This window comes from Artibeus jamaicensis, unplaced genomic scaffold (assembly GCF_021234435.1).
Source record: "Artibeus jamaicensis isolate MK-2021 breed Jamaican fruit bat unplaced genomic scaffold, CSHL_Jam_final contig_233, whole genome shotgun sequence".
NCBI lineage: Eukaryota > Metazoa > Chordata > Mammalia > Chiroptera > Phyllostomidae > Artibeus > Artibeus jamaicensis.
The window spans coordinates 10,961,306-10,985,745 of NW_026521486.1; the positions used below are offsets into that span (position 1 = coordinate 10,961,306).

Below are 24,440 nucleotides of genomic sequence, written 5' to 3' on the forward strand. Positions count from 1 at the left end.
TTGAAGGCCACCGAGGCTGACATGTCCCCCAGTGAAAATGATCTGACAGCCCTGCTCTCACAGAGGGCAGAACTTCCGGTTTGGTGAGAGACAAACTGGAAGGCTGGGCTAAAGTCAGTCAAATCAGTTCATGACCAAACAGTACGTGGAGGGCACAGAAGCTCCCTCGTGTTCCCACACAAACGTGCAGCCCCACAGAACCCCCGACTCTGGGATCCTGCGCTCGCAGCTCCCAAGTGGCGGCCGAGGAGACGGAAACGGCTGGGAGATGCTCCTGGGGGTTCGTGAGGCATCCACTGAGGGAAAACCAATCTAAGAGTAAACATTCCTTCTACAATGTGTGTGCACATCCTTTAGAATCTTACATACCCTTCACTATTTCTATCCTGATTGGTCCTCCCATGTGTAATTTCAATATCCACTCTCAGATTTTAAGTATCCACTTTCCAGTCTTTCACTGAGTCTAGAGCAGAAGTTAACATTTTCTTCCTCTCAATATTTCACTGTTTTACTATGAAAAAGCAGAAATTTAAGTGCTATAACCTTTTGGGGAATCCCAGGAGACACTCAAGATTAAATCCTTATTTCCCATGACCTACCTAGAGCTTCCCAGTGACCATATCCACTCCACATCCCATGGAGTCACCTGGAGACTGTGCGAAGGAGCAGTGCCCACGCTCAGACCCAGCAGAGGACTGGGACCCATCCGGCTCCTCCCTGAGGCTCTGTGGTTCGGCAGCCACTGCCCAGGGCACCAGGAAGGCAAACCTTGACACCGGGCCCTGAGTACAGGGGGCAAAGGGAGGTGTGTCCAGCTCTGTCACAGTAGTAAGTATAGAGACATTAGGCTAAGCAATGATCTCAGGAATTAGAGCCAGGCAAGAGAGAACAGGATTCAACTGTTCTTACATAAAGAATCATAAAACCTTGAGTTGGAGAGCATACCTCCCATGATTCAATTTCCAGCCACACCAAACCGTATCTTTCATCTATGGACAAAGGTGGTGGGAAGGGGGAACAATTTCCTGTTAACAAAAGTAACTAAAGGGGAAAACAAGGGGCTCACAGGAAGCTGTGAAGACTCCAAGCCAACAGTGCAGACCAGCATCTTATTAAAAGGCACGCCCCACGCCCAAGCCATCTCGTTCCCATTACGATGTGTCAGTGATGTTGGTGAATCAGAGACTAGGCTATCGCTAAACCATGATTTCTCATCATACACCAGCAATACATAGAGCTCCACAGCCTCAGTGTAATGAAAACAGCACTGAGTTTGCAAGCTTCTACCTATAAACTCAGCTCTTCGAGAGGTGAAGCGTTGAGCACTGAAGAATAAACCACGGCGAGGGCTGCATATTCAGGTGTCTGGCACACTGCCAACGCCCTGAACTGAGGGACCTGTCACACGGGCCGGGAAGTCGGGGGTGAGGCTGGAAAGCAGTCTGTCTCTGGGACATCAGCACCATCCAGGGGCCTCTCAAGGACCATTTGGAAACCCTGGGTTTGGAAAACTCGTTGCTTTACAGTATTTGGTGCTTCTGCTTATCACTAGGCCCCCCACCCTCACTGTGCACACACAGTACAACCTAGCGTTACGCAGGCACGGAGGGCATGTTGGAGAACTCAGACATAGTCAGACCCATCAAAGCTTCAGGGCGACTTTTCCAGCCCAGCTCCATTTAAAGCCAAATACTGCGTGTAGCGGACACTTATTTTACCTACTCCACAAAAACACCAACAGCTCCAGTCCTTTTTGCATTAAGCTACTTCCTACAGGTGACATGGCCCCTGGAAAACTGTATTACTGAATGAATTTTCTCCACTGTGATGGAAAGATGATTATGTGTAAGAAAAAAAAAACTTTCACACATATGTAGGACGCAAAATATTCTTGTAGCATATAACATTCCAAACCATTTCCTTATATGCAAAACAATTTTTTTAAAAAGCAGGAAGACACTGGCAATATTCTGAAATATTTTCTGCAGATACCAGTGGTGTTCTGCTCCTGTGCTGTGGTTCAGACTGTGTCACTGTAGCATGTTTCTGTAGTTGTCTGTGTGGTGAGACAGTTCTGTTTGGCCTTTTTCTTGTTGTAGGAAAAATAAACTTTGCACTTTGTGTATTTTAAATCTTAAAAAATAAACGTTCTTCAAATATGAGGCTATCTTTGAAGAATAAGAACCTGACCAGCATTCAAATCAGTTAGACACTGTTGTTAAAAGAGGTCCTCTACTCAAGGTTACAAGTTAGGCACCGAGTGTTCAGAACACAAGGGACAACGATCATACCTGCAGAAGCAGCGAGACACAGGACAAGAGTCCCTCCTGCCACTGGCCATCCAACAGTGCTGCCCAGAACCTGGGAAAGAGCTGCAGGGCCAGGGAGGAGGCTGAATAAGCGGGTGGGTGTCCAAAGTCCAGCTCAATTCTCACTCATTTTAGCAATCAGGCCTCTGCAAATGATTTCCTTTGAAGAAAGGGTGCCACGAAAAGTTTTTAAATCTCCTGCAACAATCTGATGATACTGAAAAGGTTCTCTGATCATCCTGAAATGTCCAAGTGATGTTGTGCAGCTCTTCTGAACATTTGCTGCATTATCTTTCCATAATAAAAGTCAAGACTGCCACATAATATACAGTTAAATTTTTTGAAAATCTGGTACAGAACATTATCGGTAAACAGCCTTCATTCCAGAGGGGAATTAGGGAGGGAAGTCAGCAGCCAACTGTTCCCTAGTAACCTTTGGGCCACAGTGCGCTGCAGCTTTAATATGCAAGGGGGCGGGGGGGAACGACCAAAAAACCCAGTATGCATTTACTAAAAATTATCAATTTACTCTTACGTGTTTAAACTTCGGTCGCCTTCAAAGTACTCTCCATTTAATGCAATCAATACATCAAGATGTTTTTCCCACTGCTCAAAACAGTTTTTAAACTTGTCAATCTTGACGCCTTTTAGTGCTTCTGCTGTTTTTTGTTTCACTTCAACATCAGCAAAACATTTCCCTTTGAGGACTTTTTCACTTGGGGAAACAAAAAACAAAGTCACTAGGGGCGAAATCTGGTGACTAGGGAGGGTGGCACACAGGGGTTACGCTGTTTTTGGTCAAAAACTGCTGGACACTCAGCAGGGTGCGGGCAGGCGCGCTCCTAAATCACCCATCAGGAAAGGGGCAAACATGATGAGTCCTCAAAACAATTTACTGAAGCCCAGTGCAGCCTCTCAGTGCACTGACTGGTACAGACAGGTTCCCGGAACACTCACCTTGTCGGGGAACAATTCGCTACAAGGGGCCCACCCTCCAGAAGGTAATTCTGGGTTTTTTGGGGTCCCTCCTTGTATCTACTGAAAGGCTTCTGTGACCCCATTTCTCACTACCACAGAAAACACTAGAAGTCTGCACCCCAATAAGATGACATCTGTAGTTTTAAGAAAACAAAACCAAACAGCTCCAGAAGTGGGATTACCAATTAATCACATGAATGGTGGCCGGCTGTCAGTTGGCCGACCCCTGCTGGGCCTTAAGGGAAACCTGTCGTTGGGGCCACCTCGCCCTGGCAAGATGGGGTTAGGTCCTGGAAGTGGGCCGATGGGATCGAAACGGGGTCTGAGTGGAGGGAACTGACTGGGCACCTCCCCAGGCCCAGGAATGAGTGAATTGATCGGATCTCCCACATAGGGAAGTATGAGCCTTTCATCATATTCACCACCGATAATTCCTGGCGGAAGGAGAGAACTAGGAGGGAAGGGCCTGGGGGGCAAGGGGCTGGGAGGGAAGGGCCTGGGGGGCAAGGGGCTGGGATAGAAAGGATCGGGGTGGGGCGGTGGCAGCAGGAACAGCGCACGCCGTCTCTGAGCTTCTTTTTTTTGTTTGTGCTTCTTCCTGTACAACTGAAGAAGGCCAAGAATAAGACCTGGTAAGTGACCAGACATCTCCCCGAAGTTCCAACTTGGTTTCACTGTACGGCTCCGCACTCTCCCCACACCAGCAAGGCCAACAAAGAAACCAGTGCACAGAAAGAGCTTTTTCCAGTTTCTATGTGAGGGAGTAAGGTAGTGGCTCTGGATACAACAGGGAATGAACTCTGCTCTTTAACCACACTGCAACCGAGCAACTGTGCCAACTCGGAGCAACAATAAACCCAAAGGAGGGATCAAGGAGTGACACGTAGTTCCAAGACTGCGATCCAGAGCTCCCCTGCTAATACGCAATTTTAAGTCAGCCTTTTCAAAAGTGGAACATTTAAGTATTTGCTGAAAATATCATGCCACAACATATAAAGTTACAGCATGGAGGGAGGGCAGTACCTAAATTCCCTTTTTCACTTAAATTATGTCCCTAATGGACCTCAATTTAAACAAGAACAAAAAAATGCTTATTTTAGAGCAGAGATGTCAGACTCATTTTCACCGGGGGCCACATCAGCCTCACAGGTGCCTTCAAAAGGCTGAAATAATTTTAGGACTATACAAATGTAACTACTTGTTCATAGTAAAGGAGTTGAAATTACGTTCGGCCCTTTGAAGGCAACCTCAAGGCTGATGTGGCCCCTGGTGAAAATGAGTTTGACACCCCTGTTTTAGAGGATGGAACATACTGGGTTGGCCAAAAAGTTTATTTCGTTTTTCCATACGATGGCTCTAGTAGTGCCTAGTTGTCTTTAGCCTCATTCGAAACAATTTCGTTAGATTGTATTGTGACAGCCGTGCATTTATTTAAAAGACTTATCAAAACTGGCAAATTTTTGTGCAGCCAATTTAATACTGAAGATGGAAGAAAATACATAATTTTCAGCATATTATGCTTTATTATTTCAAGCAGGGTAAAAACACAGCTGAAATGAAAAAATTTGGGCAGTGTATGGAGAAGGTGCTGTGACTGATGGAACGTGTCAAAAGTGGTTTTGCAAAGTTCCCTGGCACTACTGACATTTTGTCCAAATAATTCTTCGCCGTGGGGCCGTCTTATGCACTGGAAGACGTTTAGCAGCAGCCATGGCCTCTACCCACTAGACAGCAGGAGATGGCTGACATACTCAAAATATCCAAATCAGTAGAGTTATTGGGGAAAATTAAAAATGTGTCCTTTATTTTACAAACTAAACAGACTTTTCAGCCAACCCAATATTTTGTACATATTTGAATACTGTCACTGAACTTTATTTTTCTCTAGTCCTTCATCCCAAGTTTTTCCTCAGTCTTATCAATGTCTTTTACAGCAGACATCTGCAAATAAAATCCAATCACTTATTCTTTTCACTTGTATTATTGTCTTGCCAAACTACTGAAGACTACTCCAGCACAGAAGCAGTTCATTTAAAACTTTTTTGCAACAGAAAGGAGAGTGTTTTATACTAAGTAAAGGTGAAACAATCACTGTGTTAAGATTTTCTGCCTGTGTAATTACAAAAAAAAGGGGAGGGCTGAGTCTAAAATAAACATTGAAAACATTCCATTTACTGAAAATTAGCAATAAATTTAATGAAAACAGATTTCACTACATCATAATAAAGTGAAAATACGCCCTTAATGCACTAATTCACTAGGTATTTCTCTGCCAAGAACACTTACTTCTTTCCAATCTGTGTCTCGAACTCTGGCAGTACCATCTACAAAGGAAAAACAAAAAGTAAGGGGTTAAAATGCTTCATTCATCCAGCATTAAGCAGCTCAGCTCCCAATGAGCTTGTGGACCACAATCTAGAAATGCGATAGAAACTGATTACATTTTAAACCTGAACTTGAATATACAAGTAAACAGTCTCTGCTCCTTTCACGAGTACTTTTAACGTGGCCTGCTGTTTTTTCTGGTTGGTTCTGTCACCTATGTTGGGCATTCTGTCCTTTCATTTTGACTATGATTTCTTTTTAAATTTCTGAGATGACATTTGCTGCCTCCGGGGACAAAATAACATTTTAAACTTTGGATTCAGGGGCAGAAATAAAGAATGAGGACCTTAGGGATCAAGAAGGAAGAAAAGAAAAACTAGGTGATTTGCACTTCTGACATTTTGAAGTTTTAAAAGAAAAATACAAGTTTTTTGACAATTCAGAAGACTCCACATGATACTCTTATTTTTTTGAAAGGAAAGGAAATCCACCCATAGATATTCAAAGTTGCTAAAGTGGCATGTTATCAATTCTAACACCATCATCCAAATTTTTTTTATGTGAACTACAATTATTTTACATTACAACACAGTATATATCTACGTAACTGAAATATATTTTATAAAATGCTGCTGATTTTTCTTTTGCCTTTTTTTTGTTGTACAGTGACCCATTAAATTAATTTCATGACCCACCGGTGCCAAATCAAACGACAGCTTAAAAAAACACTGGTAAGGGCCCTGGCCAGATGGTTCAGTTGGTTGGAGCACTGTCCCATCAACCAAAATGTCACAGGTTCGATCCTCAGTCAGGGCACACACCCAGCTTGCAGGTTTGGCCCCTGGTCAGGGTATGTTTGAGGCAACTGATCGATGTTTCTCTTTAACATGTTTCTCTCCTGCCCCTCCCTCTTCTCCTCTCTCTCTAAAATCAATAAGCATGTCTTCAGATGAGGATTAAACAATAATAACAAAAATGTAAGTCTTCTTCCCTCCCCTTTGATTAAAAAAAAAGAATTAAGACCTCAGTACAAAAGACCCCTTTCTTGCTAACATTTCATCATGGAATCACCTCGAAAATCCCTCAGATACAAACACCTCCACAGAAGCTGGTCGCTTGACGCAATGAAGAGGTCACGACAAACCGCAGACAAAGACAGGACGGAACGAACGTCCAAGAGTCGGAAGATGCGTAGTTTCAGCTCCAACGGAAGGACTACCAACCCAAATACATCTGGTAGGTTCAGTGCTAAAAGGAAAAAAAGAACAAGTACCACTGAGTACAGGGCACCCAGCCTTCCCCACACTTTCCACATCACAGTTGGCAACGTGCTCCTTCAGAGAGAAGTAACAAATTAGATGGCAGTCTCCAGCATACAGGCACAGGTATCTACAACCAACTTCTAACCCCAGGTGAACTACTACTAACTCAAAGCCCCTTGATCCCTTTATGTTTCAGTGGAAAGACAAATACCTTTTAATACAGATCAAATAACTGACAATTTGCAGACAGTCAATGGCCTCTTTTATTTCAAGCAATATTCAGTGCAACAAAAAAGTCTCTGCTCAACTACAAAAGATGGATAATTCACTGGCTTTTATAACCGGCTCCCAGCGCTGCCACTCACTAGCCGTGCGCCTTTGGACACGTGACTCCAACTCCATCTAACTCCAATTCCTGTAAAGCGGTTAACAGTACCACCCACCGCACCACGTGGACAGTTAGCTGTGCTAACACAGACAAAGGGCTTAGCACAACGTTTGGCACACAACAGCCCCCAAGTGTTAGCGATTGCTACTGGGCAGGCTACAAAAGGGAGGGGAGATAAACTCAGAAGCAATACCAAGAAAAGAAAATGCTATCCCAAAGTCAAATGAAAATTATTTTTCCATTATCAGGGCCTTTGAATATCTGTGATAGCATTCTCCACTAGTGAAGAGAATCAAAATCCAATAAGGGTTTTAAAATCCACATTATGCTCTTCCCTCACCACCAATTAAAGAAGCCCATGGTAATAATGGCCTTGGCACCGTGCGACTTGAGATGGCAAATAAAAACCACGTATCTGTTTATACAAATCTGAAATTATTTACCCACTAAAGGACTGTGGTAGATTACAATTCTCAACCATTTTCTCCCGTATAATCACACTTCCCACCTGCCACGGTCAGGCTTGGCCATCTGGACTGTCCTGTCCAGGGAAACGTGCATGGAGTGGCACATCACCGCCGAGCAGAAGCTCTAAGAACCAGGGGTGGCTGGGCCACCAGGAGAGCAGGCCCTGGACCAGGGCCGCCCCTCAGGCAACGCGAGCCACGCACGACACGTACCTGAGCACGAACACGTGCACTGTGAGTCACTGAGGCTTTAGAGCAGCTTCTACTCCCACACAAGCAAGAGAAAGCTGACTAAACAAGGGTCCTGAGTGAATTATAAACCCGACTGAATTATACAGTTTCATCATCTACACAATGGGAATAAAATTTGCTTCAAAGTTGTTAGCATTAAGAAAGAACACATGTGAAATAGCCAAAGTAACCAGCATACAGCTCCAGTAAATTTTGTTTAAAAAAAACTTAGACCCAATACACAGGCTATACATCATTTACTTATCTCTCTCTCAAACGCACTCTGGGCCAGACCCGTGCTAGGCCGTGAGGATACAGAGGTGAAGTCGGCACGCTCCCTGCTCTCAAGCACACACTTAAGTGGAAAGAAATCACACCAACAGTCACGACACACTGAAAAAAGGACCGCAGTAAAGATACACGCAAAGTGCTGTGAAAACACAGACAGGAAGGGAGGACAGTTAAGCCTAAAGTCAGAGCAGAACGGCGGCACTGGGAGGAGAAAAGAGGGAAGGGCCAGGAGCACAGCACCATACCAACCGACCACTCGTTCTAGCCCCTCAACCTGTGACCCTTCGCCATCGCTGCTCACCTTGTCGGGTAAAAGCCAGAAGAGGGTACACCAACTGGTCTTTGAAGAGGCGAGAAAGTTTCTGAAGATCTTTATATACCTTGGATACATCTTCCCCTACAATACATTTTAAAATAAAAAATAAAAACTCAAAACAAAGTGGAAAAACATGAAATGCTACCCTCTACTTCAGCCAAACCAAATCAAAGTGGTAAATACATTTTCATAAGTAATGCCTACATAAACATAGTCCGAAATCTACACTTGAAGGGAAGTACATAGTGTGTGACTCTGAAAATTGGATCTTAGATCTAAAGCTAAAATTCGCATAATATCATATAAATTGGGCTATTCCCAACTTCTATAGCTTCTAGGCTGCAGTTCAGTAGGAAACACTGGTGTGAGACGCGTACACACAGCCAAGGGTTTCTGAGCATCTGCCAATCCGTCTGGGCCCTGGGACAGAGTGGAGAGCTGCTCCTGGGGAGCTGAGATCCCAGCAGAGTGACATTTATCACACAGTGATTATGTGTAAGGAACCACGTCAAGCAGTTTCTCAAGCATCCTTTAGAATCAGCAGTTCTCCCTAAGGGTTAAATCCTGTTATTCCCACTTTAAAAACAGGACAAGACAAAGAAAGCCCATCCAAGGCCTTATAGTAAGTGGCAGAGCAGGGCACACACCTGAGTACGGCTCCAAAGCACCCACGTCAGCCACTAAACTGCCACCCAAAGTGGTCCACGGACCACCTGAATCGGCGTCATCTGGGAAACGTTTCGACGTCCTGGATCTCAGGACCCACCACAGACCCACTCAATGGGAACCGGCATTTTACTAAAACCCCCAGGCGATTCACACGTACACTACAGCACGTACACTGTCAGATATATAAAGATCTGAAGAGCCTGAAGTTCCCACTTCAGTTCTGCTGTATGTTTGCCAAGTGCATAACCTTGAACCCTCTGACCCACACCTGTTTGCTCAATGGTTTAAAGGAGACACTACCACCACCACCAAGTGGTTAAAATTCAAAGCTCCACCCACAGGGCCTAGGGTGCGTCACTCATGCTTGCTGCGTCCCCATTCCATCTCACTACCTATGACACATAAAACACATCACAACCCGGCTGATAATGAATATGAAAACACATGCAGCTAAACTCTAAATCTGTGCTGCATGAACTACAATCTCAAGCTGAAATCAAATTTCAAGATATTTAAAAATCATTTTGGTTTAACAGCCTTTTTCAAGTGTGAAAATTGATTTTTATAAACAAAATTTTTCCTTCATTGACCTATAAAATTAGAAATTTATAAATAAAAAGATGAATAACAACATATAGTATATACTAGGTACAAGACACAGTAAAAATTACTACCCAACATAAAAACCGCTACATTAAAAATATTCAATATAGTCCATAAACTTGCAATAAAACAGTATTAAAACGTTTTCCCTCCCTTTCATTTCCTTTCTCCTTCCTTTTCATTTCCCTTTTAACAGAAACCAGGTAACAAATGTAAATCTGAGCACGGTCCTATAAAAGTTCTTTTTAAAAACAGGCTTAGGAGTCACATCCATTGCAATCCTAATTCCACCATTTATTAGCTCCATGACCTTGAAGTAATAACCTCCTCTAGACCTATTTCCTGATTATAAAACGGGCATAACCTCTACCATTATAGAGTGTAAAGTATTTCTATCCCCTACAGTATAGAAAGGAATATACAGTGCTATAGTCAAGGAATTTCTGGTCCTGAGGGTAAGACCATCTTCTCGGACTCATGAGTTCAGTTCGTGCATTCTCGCTGGGGGCAATATTGCCTCCGAAGGGCAAAAATCGGTTCTTAGAGGGCAAAAAAATAAACCCCTAGTTATTACAGTGGTATGTGCCCCTCCAAAGGGCCACAGTATACAAGCACATGGTGTATCTATGGTATTAAATTTTCGTGGGAGAGAATGATGGGGTGGGGGGAGCGTGGGGAATGTGTACAGACGCTCATTGGTGGATTCGTAAGGACAAAAAGGTTAAGAAACACTGGTCTGGTATGGCAGTAAACGTCCAGAGACCATTATAAAAATGTACAGTTGACCCTTGAACAACACAGGTTTGAAGTGCACGGGTCCACTTATACACACGTTTTTGTGAATGAATACACACTCGGTCCTCCATATCCCCTGGTTCTGCACCCTTGAATTCAACCAACGGCAGAGAGAAAACACTGTTTTCCGCCCACAGTTGGGAATCTGTGGATGGCAGCGGGCCAACTGTATGCACTGCTCCACATCATTTTATACGAGAGGCCTGAGCATCCAGGCCTGAGGCCTGTGGGTGCTGGTATCGACAGGGGAGTCTTGGAACCAGTCTCCCTCGGATGCCGAGGGTCAACTGTAGTTGAGTTTGGGGGGAGCCAAAAGTTACGTGCGGATTTTTGACTGCATGGGAGATCAGCACCCCGAGCCCCTGGTGCTCTCAAAGGTTAGCTGTGTTCTGATGCCTTCTTTTCCTACCAGGTTCAGTTCATACAGGTCAGTCTCTCAAAGCCTGACCTCCCCTGGGGATAATGAGACTAAGTTTCTAGGCCTTCGAAGCACGGATCCAGATCTAGGGGGCCTTCCCTTGAAAGACGCGGCCTTAACTGTCTTCTCCCCACTACGCCACACCGCCCTCCATCCGGACTTCAAAGCCCCCCTAAGTCTACGAGGAGGCTGACATGGAGTGACACCTGCACAGACACAAACCAGACCCAGAGGTGACAGTCCCTCTGCACCCGTCTCTTCTCCGTCAGCCGCCTACCGACCAACCTCTCATTCTTTGGCTTCAATGAACAAACAAACAGGAAAACTTGTCTTCTTTGCATCTATTAATAATTGTATAGAACATAAGCAAAACCATGCCTAGAATGCCAACTTTTGGTAAAGCTCCAATCTGTATCAAATAGCAACCAAATTTATATATGTTTAAGCAAACATCTTTAATAATGAAGCTTCACTATATGGTTTCCACGAAACACAGATCCTCTCCACACGGGTTAAACACAGTGCTGGAAAAATCCACTACAATTAATTCAGGAATTATGAAGCATCAATTGTGTGCGGCAAATTACATGTGAGAGTCATCATGTAACGACAGTGTAAGTACCAGCCCGCATTCCAGAGCCCTAAGAAAAACAGGAAACACAGACTCTGTAATACCGTCTCCAATTTGCTTTGATCTCATTCAGAAACTTTCAGTTTTTTTAATATTACCTTTCAGTCTTTTAAAAGTGAACCTCTCAAAGCTTCATCCCCAAAGTTAAATTATGGTTATATTACCTACTTCCTCTTTGCAAATAAAAGATTCTGGCAGCAGCTGCAATCTTTTCACACTTCTAATCTCACCGTTGATTTTTAGTGTGGCTGTAAATAAGCACAAGAAAGAGGAAAACTTGTCACTTCACCCATGCCTTCATTTATTGCACCTCCTTGCCCCCGATATACAGAGGAGGCATTATACAAAACAAACTGCTCTGTCTCTACTTCCTTCCCTCAGCCAGGTCCAAAGTGTGAACCTGCCATCACAGGAATTAAAAGTCACCTAAAACATCACCTTTAGAAACTACAGTAAGCACATTTATATAACAGTTATATAAAAAGTTATCACCAACAGCAGCTCATTAGTAATCGGGAGATATGCAACAAGGTTAATAGGAGACAGTTAAACACAGTAAAATCAGTATTCCTGCCAGTGCCATTAAAAACTCCATTTATTTTATTTAACCCTTGGCGATGAGTCTTCCTTGTTTATGAAATGAATCATGCTACTTTTCACAGCATCATCTCTCTCTAGACCCAAAAGACCAATATTCTGCACATCCCCAGAGGATTCAACTCCAATCACAAATACAAAGGCACACTTCATCTCGTTCTGTGAAAGAGCCAGTGATGTGCTTGTGCACCGAGCAGGGTGTCTTTGGGGAAGGAGAGATTTAAGGACACACTGCTCCTTTTCAAACAATCAAGCCTGGAATGGCTGTCTGCCATGCCAGTCTGCAGGCAGCTGATTTGCCAAGAATGGTAAATAAAGGAAACATCGGAAACTAAGACATTTAGCAGCTATTCTCTTTTAAGTATCTCAAAATTAGTAAATAGAGGTTATTACATATATGCTGTTAAAGAGCTTTTGTAAGAAATTGAGGGAAAATTTACAACCTCACATTCAGTATTTGGTAACTTCAACACTGCAAGTTATGATGTGATCCAACAGAATGATTAAATGAAGGCAGAAACTGCTGACTTCTGTGTACAAGAATGCCCAACTAAGCCCTGGCTGGTGTGGCTCAGTGGACTGATCACCAGCCTGCAAACCAAAGGGTCACCGGTTTGATTCCCAGTCAGAGTACACACCTGGGTTGCAGGCTGGGTCCCTGGTGGGGAGTGCGCAAGAGGCAACCACACATTGATGTTTCTCTCTTTCTCCCTCCCTTCCCCTCTCTCTAAAAGTAAATAATTAAAATCTGGGAAAAAACAAAGAATTCCCAACTAAAGTGGCATCTGTAATTGAGCTGAACAGCTGGAAAAACACTGCCAGGTCTGTGTGCCGTCAGTCAGTCACGTCCTGACAAACATGGGACGGCACCAAAGCTGCTAAAGCTGAAAATCTGAGACTTGTCAGTAACATTTTAAAGAATCGGTGATTAAAAGAAATAACAAAAATTATATAATAGGAAACCTAGAACTGTATTTCCTTTCAAAGATCAAGGCAATGTCAGGGGCTTTCAAAATAAATTTCAGCAGAAAAAAAGATTTCAAACGAAATCTTATAAAGGACGCCAGCAAGTGAAACAGACAAGCTCGCTGCTGCTCGAGGTTTCTGAGCAGACGGAGTCCGACTAAAGCCTCCTGCTGGCTTCCGTCTCAGCACGACCGTGGGGCTGCAGACCGTGCTGAACCCCACTGAGCAAGTCATATCGAAGGCCTGCTGCCTTTGCTACACAAAGATGAGCTATACTGGAAATGAAACGTGCATTCATTCCCCTCTTATCCTTAAAAGGATAAACCTCAAAAATCAAAATGCAACAAAAATGAAAGACTCAAGTCAGTCAAATGGATCTTCAGAACGCGGGGTTATGAGACTGTTCCAAAGACCACTGCTAGTCAGCACGGACCTGTCGGTGGCATCCGAACTAACATGCAGTACAAAAATGGGATGTACTGCCATCCCAGTGAAATGTCTTCACATGGAAGAGAACGAGGAGAGAAACTACTCAGAGTGACTGTCTTGGGGGGAGGATACAGCACACACACACTAAGGCCTCAGAACCCTAGTGACTTTGTGCCTTTCCATACTGTTCAGAAGTGCCAAACTGAATAAAAAGGGCCCAGCTCATCTCACCTCTTACCATCTGTCAGTTCAAGACCTTGGGTAAATAAATAAAAGTTAAAAAGCCATCCACAGGCATAAAGAAAAACATATTCTTCATTGAGTCCGCATGTAACAGACTCATCTCACTCCTATTATCACTGGAGCAAAAAATTACTACAAGGTTAAAGCAGCAAGAGCAGGCTGCCCCAGCGGTGAAGGCTGCAGCCTAACCATCAGCCCCGCATCCCACCACCCTCCAGACACATGACTACAGCATCACTGCCCGTCAGTGCAGTGGCGGTAAAACATTTGGAGAGGACCGCGCAGTGTCCGCGGCCACCGTCCGTTACCGTTGACGACGACCAGGTTCCCCATGGGCACACAGGTGAGAGCGGCAGAGCCGCCCTCACAGAGGGGGTGCGTGTACTGCAGCTTGTACACGCCGGCCGACTTCCAGTTCTCCGGCATGGACAGGGCTTTGGCTTCAGTCCCCTGGGGAATGAAATGAAAGGGAAACAATGGGGAAAGGTATTACCATCAAAAAGATTAACAATCCAGGGAGCCCCCAATTTGTCTAGAAATAAGCATTCCACACAGTCCCCTTAACAAAACTTGTCAAATCATTAATATTGCTGTTAATGAAATTTTCATAGAAAAATGTTACAATATCTTACCCTGCATCAATTTCTGTTCAAATAGATCAAATAACATCAGATAATATCTCTATAATATCTCTATCAGAGATAGAGATTAATTTCTTTCTTCAAAGACACTTCTTTGTTTACCAAAGTTGTATCACTTTCAACTCAAATTATCACTTCTTTGGGAAGCCTTTTCTCCCCCCAAAAATCCTATTTGTCATTCTCTCTCTTTATCCCCTAACATTCTGTTCATATTTCCATTATGCTATTTATCACAATACAGCATAATTTCCTTTTTTTTAAATCTCCCACACTTATGGACTCCCAAGGAAGAAGACTGTCTTTATGTCCCGACTCCCGGCCCAGCACGTGGCACCCCACACATGTTCACGATCACTGAATTATCCTGTGTCACTGCTGAAAGGGCCGGGTGTGGCGTCGCTGTCGTGTGGGAGCACCCAGAGTCTCAGGCTCCGCCCTAGGCTTATTCAGTTAGAATCTGTCCGTTAGTAAGATTCCCAGGTATTCTATGCACATTCGAGTTTAAGAAACTCTACTCTAAATGTTCTCTGCGAATCTCTGGCATCCTGCGTACACATACACGTCTCTCCTACAGTTTAACCAATACAGTATAATGGTTGGGGCTTATCTCTCTCTCCCTCTCGGACTATAAGCAACCTGAGAGAAGAGACAAAGCCCTGCACCTGACATTGGTCAATACCAAATGGAGAATGAATGAAGAATAAGCAAGTGAATGAATGAAAGCAACTACAGCATGAGAACAATGTTGCTCTTCCTAACGGACCCTTATTAAGCTGCTGGCCACCAACATAAAAAGCACCCGAGTGAGCTATCTGTGCAGTCACGCCCAATCCACACTCACGGACCACGTTTTAGCTACACATTACCATACATAATCTTGAGTCTTTTTTTAAACCAGAGTTCTCATCACTTCTATAATATTAATTAAAAACTGATAAAACAAATGAAGAAAAAAAGAAGGAAAAGAGGGAACATTTACCGCCTATTTCATGCCATCGCTGTGTCGGCACGCTACATGTAACACCCAGCCACGTTCAGTAGCAAATCTACACTGCACGACACTGTATGTCCGGACACACCCCCTTCCCCAATGGGAACTTAACCCTTGCAAGGCGTCTGTCCTCTCTTGCAGTCTTACCTGAGGCATGTAGCCCGACTCCAGCATGAGAAGATGTACGGACACTATCAAGGCATCGCTGGGACTGGAGCAGCCCGCCGACTGATACAGGGTCTCCAGTGAGTGGGGCACTTGCCCTTCCACCGACTCACTGCAGAGCATCGGTTCTGAGGGGCAGAAACCTGTGCCTTCCTCCATATCCACAACATCTTCAGGGGACTCAGCTTCAGCATTCTCACTGGGCCCTGCCTGAAAAGGATAACAAAACAATGAATTCGTTAAATAGACTTTTACACATGACATTTTGTATCCTAGAGTGAACTGAGATTGGTGCTCAAAGCCAAAGCACATTGCTGGGTTCAGAAATGGGGCGCCCTGAAGTGAGCCCTCCTACATAAACGAGCCTGCAACCTACCGCTCCATCTGAAATTCCTTATCTCCATCACCTCTGGCCAATATGACAAAAACCTGGAAATCTTCCCAGACCTCTGGCACCCCCCATGTGACCATACCTGAAAGTTCCCCTGAATCTGTCTCCTAAGTATCTCTAAAACCTGCCCCTTGCTATTCCAATAGCACTTCACACCCATTTCTCCCCAATAACCCTGACACCACTTTTTTATCTTCCAACACATTCCATCCCCTGCAGTCAGTTTTCTGACAATTAAGAATGCAAGTAGGACCTCTTAAAACCTGCCAGAATTTCCCCGAGGCAGACAGCAGCATTTCCCTAAACTGTGCCTTGGAATGTGACTCTCCACATCCTTAGGAAAAAAGAGGGTGACGATGAAATGAGTTTGGAAAACGCTACGTGCTACAGCCACCTACTTTCCCCTCCTCACTCACAAAACACATCTTTGGCATCGTAAAGCCCTGAGAAATCCAATAACATTTAACCAAGAGACACTATCCTCCTTCCTCGACGCTCAGCATCCTGGTAACACTTACTTATAATCTCATGAAACAAGTTTTTCACAGAGGACGCACTGAGAAATGCAGGCCTACAAAATAAAGCCCAAACTCCTAAACGCCTTAGCATACGAGGCCCTCCGTCACCTGATCCCTGCCTCTGTATCAGGTTCACTCTCACCTGTCCCTTCCTCCCCACTCCAGCAGTCCTCACCTCTTCAACAGGGGTGCCGACTACCACTCTGCCTGCAAGGGCCACATTACTGTGCTCCACCACACTGTGCTGCGATTTCCTGGTTACACATCTGTGTCCTGCCATGAGTGCGAGCTTAGGAAGGAACAGACTACGTATCACCTCTTTGTGTAAGCCCAGTATAGCACCTAACATGTAGTAGGTACTCAATAAAGGCTTGTTGGAAAATGCTGAAGGATAAGACCCTATGATTTCATAATGTTTTTGTTTTCAGGGTTTTCTCATTTGCACCGTGCAAAAATGCTATAAAACAGGCAAGAGGGATGACGCTGCCTCTTTATACACGCTGGCTGTCCTTGTGACTCATTAAACAGCAATCAAGGTTGCCAGCTAATGCAAACTGCAAGTGAACCAAGCTCACCAGACTCCCAATTCAGGGCTTTTGGGCACAACATGCTGCTTCAGTAAGACTGAGTTACCTATATTAATTTTGCTCAGAAAGTCTGTTTCCGCGGCATGGGCTCAACTCTTAATGCAAAGCACATGTTTCTTCTTTTTAAATTCATATTTCCATTAAAGAAGGGGCAGAGGAAATTAAAATTACATAGTATGAGTCAAAGGGTGGGAGAACGTAGGGGAGCCTGAGGCTGTTCTAAAATCCCTGAGGACCTGAGCCCTCGTGGCCAACAGAAAAGATACAAAGTCACTTGTTAAAACCTAGAGGCCAACAATTCACACTTTCTAAAAAAAGGAGGCCTCATCATATTTTGAACAAATAGAAATTACTTAACATCTAACTAAATTATAAAGTACGCAGGCTCTTTGCTTCTTACCTATCATGCCCAACTCTTAACCATTTACCACAGTTACTAGGGACAGACTATGTACAGACAGAACATTACAAAGGGCTGCCCGAAAATGATGACGATGTGAGAGGAACACACCAGCGTCCCCTCCCACCCCCACTCCCACTCCCCGAGAACCACTGACACTCTCGGAGCCATTCTGACACGGCAGGAATATCCATCTCACTCTCTGTCACACACGGAGAAATGCAAAGTAAATGTTCGCACCACCTCTCTGAACAGATCACTTGTCCTGTGTCCTTTACAAATGACTGGAACAAGTGACTAAAATGCAGTTTAGAGCAGTATTAGGGTGTGACGCCATGTTATCTCTGGTTTCCCATTAAAGTCTCAACAGGTACTAGATGAGTTCCCAAATATAATGAAGTAAGAAAACTAATTTCCACTTATCTACAAGAGTAAAATTTTCCAATCATTTCAAGTTTTACCATCCATTTTCCTTCTCTAATGCTCCATTCTACACTTAATTAGCAGATCCTACTGTTTCACGTACTTAAAGCATAATTTGTAAGATTTCAAGCTCAGTTTCCACACTCAGATTTTACAGTCATCCTATACAAGTCTTACAGTGCAAAACAACACACTATTAGAATTTAATTTACTAACTTGAAGCAATTAAAAAATAGAGAAAACTAAAACTATTAAAAAAAACACAGTTTTAATAGTACATAGCAGTAATGGGAGTGGGCCCTTCTACCAGAATCTCTGAATGAGTCTATCAGCAAGACAGGCTCGGAAATGTAATTTCAATTTGTGTTAATTATTCTTCCTCATTCCCTAGATTACCTCCATGAAACAGAAACACAGAACACAGAACAAATTCTTTTTAAAAAATCATAAGAATACTTTAAGATTTGTAAAAGCTTTTTTTTAACTTGCTTAATCTTTCTGGATACCATTACTAAAAATCTGGACGTAGAACACAGATTTTCATAATTTACAAACCTATTAAAAAGTATTTTTTGTATATGTATATATTTAATGACAGGATAGGCAAGATGAATACTTATAAATGTTTAAGGCCCACAAAAAATTAAGTTGAAGTGATAAGTACACACACATACAAAATAACTAACAAAATGACATATATATTGGTATTAATAAATTAAGTAATAAAAGTGATTACTTGTGCTCTATAAATCAAAAGGCAGGATGCTAAATGAGGTGTTTACAAGGCAATAAAGATAGCAAAGAGAAATTAAAGGAATCTGTTGTGGTCGGCAGGCCCCTGGGGGATGGTGGAGGCGCAGACAGGAGAGGGGGTGGGGCAGTGGGTCCCAGGCTGGGTGAAGAGCGACAGCCAAGGCGCGAAGCAGCCACCAGGCAGTGCGTCCTGTGCACAGGCAAGCACACAAGTGTGTTGGCTGATAGAGCGAAAGTGATAAGAGGGCTGGTCTGACAGGAAATGACAGTTTACAGGCAGAAAGAAAAGAAACTCACCCTGTAAAAGTTGTCAGGCAACTTCTCTAGAAGCCTTAGAAACCAGTATAGGGGAGACATTTTCCTCCTCTGTACATGACAGGGTTGAACTAGAGATATTGGGTCTTTTTCAATTCAAAAATATGAGCACAGGTATATATATATATATGACACAGAACAACTAAAGAGAAAGGGAACCACATAATCAAAAATCTGCAGGAAGGAGATGAACCAAGAAAGTAGACTGTAGAGCAAAACTGAAAGCTGGAAAGGACAGGAAAAACTGGCTGGGCCTGTTAAGGGGCTGGGCATCAGAAGTCAAAAATCACTCCAAGGGCCCTGGCTGGTGTAGCTCAGTGGATTGAGCTCGGACCTGCAAACCAAAGAGTCACCAGTTCAATTCCCCATCAGGGCACATGCCTGGGTTGCAGGCCAGGTCTCCAGTAAGGGGCACATGAGGGGCAACCACACACTGATGTTTCTCTCCCCTTCTTTCTCTCTCCCTTTCCTTCTCTCTAAATATAAATTTAAAAAATCACTCCAAGGTTTTGAGCTAAAAAAACAAAACAGTAGTATCAGACAGACAAAGGATGGCTGATTTGAGAGAACATCGGTGCATATATTTTCAAATTCATGTTGGCACATAGAATCCAAGGTGATTTTTTAAATCCAGGTATTTTATCATTTGGAAGTAACTGGACTACACGAGTATGTAGCTTTAACGAGTGGAGGAGACGACAGAAGCAAAGCTGGGAACATGAGCTTAACTAAAGGCAACAACAGACACCAAGGGCTAATGTATCTGAAAGAGAGAACGTCTGAACGAAACAAATAGGTAAAAACTGGGTTCTTCAGAATGCCAGCCCCAAACTGACCCCAGCACTTAGGACTTTACAAAATTGTTTTCCACAAGAATATGAGCTGCAATCTGCTGATGATAATGAACTTGACTGGTACAGAATTCAACCAAGCGGTTCAGTGTGAGTTCCCAAGTACCCAGCTCCTGTCTGAGCACTGATACCCACCATACTGTCATCACTCCCGGCATCAGACTGGGCTGCCTCTCCTGGGAACGAGTCACCCCGCTCTTCACCGTGTGTGCTGGACTGACTGCAGGGGGCAGCCACAGAGGGCTGGGCGTTACTCTGCAGTGAGGAATGCTCTGAATCTGTGGATGAAGGCAAGTTAGGTGCTGGAATGGCATCTTCAAGAACCAAACATATCAAGTCCCCAGAAACAATCCCATATGAAGCCAAGGTCTCTTCATCTCCAGTGAGGGCATCTTTGTTGTTCAATGTAATTGCAAACCGGGTATCAGAACTGCCAAGAAAGATGGATAAGGATGGTAAGAGCTACCTATTACCATTATCCTCAACAATACATTTGAAATATCTATAAGGTACATGATATGATCCTAGACAAACTAAACAATCAAAACAAAACAAAAACAAGAAAGAAGCCAAAGTTTTGGGAAAACTACCAAATTATTCATTCTTATCACTGAATGACTAGGTTATAGGTTTCTAATGGCTAAAATTCTAGCTGGGGGTGTAGGATACAGTAATTCTCTATCATTAATCCATGTTTTCATCAATTCCAAGATATACACTTTTTTAATATTTTGACATCTGTGAAATAGGACTGCTTTTCAAAACCCATGACATATCACAGCTTAACTGACAGTTTTTCCTTTAGTATTACATAAAACAATGTGTCTTAAGAGTGACAGAACTGTGATTCAATGAAATACAGTCTTTTAAAAATATAAATAATATCACACCATTCCTCCGCTGAAAACCCTCCAATGGCTTCTCCTTGAACTTGGAAGAGAATCCTTAACGTGGCCTCTAAGCCCAGCAATTGGCCCTGCCCTGCTTCTCCTACCTCCGCACCTTGTGCGTCCTTCCTCTCACTGACTGTTCTTGGTTCACAGGTGCTTTCTGTCTGTCCCCAGAACAGATCAACTTCACTGCAGCCTTTGGGCCTCTGCTTCTGCTCTTTCAGCTCTTCAAGTGACCGACTTCCATCATTCAGGTCTCAAGCCTTCCACCCAGTCTCCATCACTGTATTCCATTCTCATGTTTTATTCTTTATTGTAACACCACTACTTGAAAATATATTTATTTATTTGTTGTCTCTCTTTCCAAACCCCCACATTGGAATTTAAGTTTCATAAGGCCAGGTATTTTGTCTGTTGTTCAAAACTGTAACTGCAGCCCTTGGCAAATAAAAATGTTTGTGGAAAAAAATGCAGCCAACATTAGTTGGGAAGTTCAAGATAACACTGAAATCACCCTGGCTAGTGTGGCCCAGTTGGTTGGAGCATCGTCCCATAGACCGAAAGGTCGCAGGTTTGATTCCCATTAGGGCACATGCTTGGGTTGCAGGTTTGGGTCCCAGGTCTGGGTGTTGGATGCATATGATACCCTGGTTGGGGTGCATATGAGAGGCAATCGATGTTCCTCTCCCTCTTCCCCATTTTCTAAAATCAATGAGCATGTACTCAGGTAACGATTAAAAAAGAAAAAAAGATGAGACTGAAATCAAGTCTACCCATTCAATGTCCACAGGGCAGTTTCGGTTGGTTCCAAAATATTAGACCCACATCCTAAATGAATATCCACAATCACGAAAAGTTATAAAAAGTTAGATGAGTGTATGTGGATGATGAACGCAAATTCATCCTCCAGTAAGTACAAGCCTCTTCCTCACTAATGATGTCTTCTACCTGGAAGACAGTGCAGACCCAAACTCACTGGTAAACAGGCTAAGAGCCTGAGCTCCTACCCAGGAGCAATGCACTCTCCCCTTACTGCACCACGGACTACAAGGAGGCCATAATGAACCTGGAAAGATCAGGTACAGAACTTTTCACCACGTGGTGCCGAGGCACAATGAACAACTGTAGGACATTTCATGAGACATTTACCCCCAGCAATGCTGACTTCATCAACTTCTTGAAGAGTCAAAGAAGGAAGTCCTTGGAAGAACTGTGCTGTTTATTCTTTCTCACAATGCTGTGTTTTCAAAGTGCCAGAAATAACTCATTACGTTTTTCCTTTCACATGTAAATGCAATTCTTCTCACCAATTTAGAGTGTCTTTGATTGAGAAGTTATCGATACTCAAGTTTTAGAAATTATCCTACTTATACAAAAAAATAAGTATCTGCGCTTCTATTTTCAAATGCTCTCAAATGATAAATGTTGAAATCTGCCAGTTACCCAGAAAAATGCTACCCCAATTTTGGCAGCAAAAAAGGGAAACCACCTCAAATGAACTAAGTGTTTATAGATCATCCATCACAGCAAAAGGTTATTTTTAACACAGCGTTCACTCAAATATCTATATTTGTAGAAAAGGTAGAGAATCGTCTGCTTAACAAAAATGTTGAGCTCCCCTCCCCTACAGAAAAAGGGAAGAGCTACTTCTAAAGTAATAGAGGTTTCCCAGAAGAGGCTTTAAAAAATAGCTGTTTGCTGAAACTGGGGGTGGGGGTCACCTTTTAAGCAGGAAATTCCACCCTAGAAACTTCAGGCCTTTTAAAAAATATTTTATGGCAACCCCAGATCCACTTGCTCAGCAAAGACACTTTAAAAATAATGTCATATGGACACATTTTAAACTGCCCAGTGATTATAAAATGAACATACATTCGGAAAAATGTAATTCACTTTCAGAAGTTGAGCATTGCACTCCTTCCCGTTAACCAGCCCTCACTACAACCTGAAAGAGAAACTAACTTGGGCTGTTGGATAAACAAGGAGTCCGGTTGGGTTTCACATCCTTTCAAGACTGTCCCACCTAATTAAAAAATAATAATAAAATATGTGCACATATAGATGGAAATACCTTAAAAAGAGAAATTAATTTTGAAAATCTGTGGTGGGTAATGAAGTCAACATGCAAAACTCTTGGGTTTAACAGCAAGAAATAACAGGCTTGTCATTTAGTATATAATGTTTAAAGGGGGTTATGTGAATTTTTCGTTTTCCTATTTTCATCTTAATTTAGAAAAAAATCAGGCTTACTTTTAACCTGATAAATGGCAGGGGGAGAAGTTCATAATATGGCCTCCTTTTACTTAATTCCCTAAAAATAAAATGAAAGTTTGTAAAAGTCTCATAAAAGGAACCACTTAATTAAGCAAGTTTTTTTTATATAAAGAATTCACCTAAAAAAAAAAAAACTAGCAAACATCTTTTTGTCTTCTCAGCACACACTGGAAGAGGACCACCCTCACTTTTGTCCCTCTGCTCCCCTCTACTCCCAGGAGACACCCTCAACGGAAACAAAGCAGCCTCCTTATCTGCAGCCCCATAAATAACAGACTAGGACCCTTTACTTCTCAACCTCACTGCCCGCAACTGCAAGTCTCCAGAGTCATCATCATAAGGCCAACGTTTACCTTGGCTTTAGCAAAGAACAACATCTTGCCCCGGAAAATAAAATGATTTGAAACACGCCGGCATGCTGTATTTGTAAAACAGCAGCGGGGAAGTCAAAGCGCTCACCGCGGCGCGCGGCTGGTAAACACTCAATGAAGCCCTAAGGTTACTGCAGCAGCCGCGCAGCAGCGCTACAAGTTATAGGTGGCCTGGAGAGGGACAGGGAGCGGGAGCGGGGGCAGGGCGACTGCTCTAGTACTTTACAAACTTTTTCACTGAAATGCCCCCATGCTGGAGATGGTGAAATTACATCCCTGAGCGCCTGGAAAGCTTTAACCCAAACCAAACCCATCATTTCCAACTTTACATTATAAAGAGCGGGAGAATTTTGCGTGCTAGCCTATCTCTGAGTTCCTTTACTGGAAAACCGGAAGCCGCGGCTCATCCCGGCGAGGAAAGGAGCCCCCTCGACCCCCGGCCACGCTCTCCGCGAGCCAGGGCCCTGCGCCCTCTTACCATCCGGCCTGCACGTGCGCGGGACCCGCGAAGCCGGCTCACCGCCCGCCTCCGGTGACGGAGGGGCCTGCGCCACCGTCCGCATCCCCATCGCCGCCCCGCCGCGGCCGCGTACCTGTACCCCCAGGTGGGCAGCAGTGTCTCGCTCAGGTGCGCACGCAGCTGCCCCAGCGTCGGCTCCTCTTCTGGCATCTCCAGCGGCCAGGTCCGCTTCTGAAGCCGCACTCGCAGCTTCATGGCGGTGGCGGCAGGGCCCAGGGTAATGGACCCCGAGGCAGCGACGGTAACGACCGCACGGCCGGACAGCTTCTACTTCAAGCGCTGGCGGCCCCGGAGCGACGACTACCAGAGCTGAAGGGTGAAGGGAGTAGGAGCGGTGCCGAGAGGTAATGGGAGAAAGCCCCGCCACGACAGCCGAGCTGCCTGCTGGCCGGTCTCTGGACGACGGTGCTCAGGCCCGGTCGGGAGGGCGCC

At 43.9% G+C, this 24,440-nt stretch overlaps 1 protein-coding gene across 1 annotated transcript; it reads right to left on the minus strand.

Annotated features, from left to right (window-relative positions):
* Positions 1-1,874: 1,874 nt before the first annotated feature.
* FBXO7 (F-box protein 7) lies at positions 1,875-24,423 on the minus strand. Its single transcript, XM_037160312.2, has 9 exons — positions 24,082-24,423; positions 20,089-20,383; positions 15,698-15,925; positions 14,227-14,368; positions 11,848-11,931; positions 8,553-8,648; positions 6,684-6,860; positions 5,574-5,611; positions 1,875-3,893 (listed from the first exon to the last, which is right to left on the minus strand). The coding sequence occupies exons 1-9, from the start codon at positions 24,201-24,203 to the stop codon at positions 3,477-3,479; spliced, it is 1,599 nt and encodes a 532-aa protein (XP_037016207.1). The 5' UTR covers positions 24,204-24,423; the 3' UTR covers positions 1,875-3,476.
* Positions 24,424-24,440: the final 17 nt, after the last annotated feature.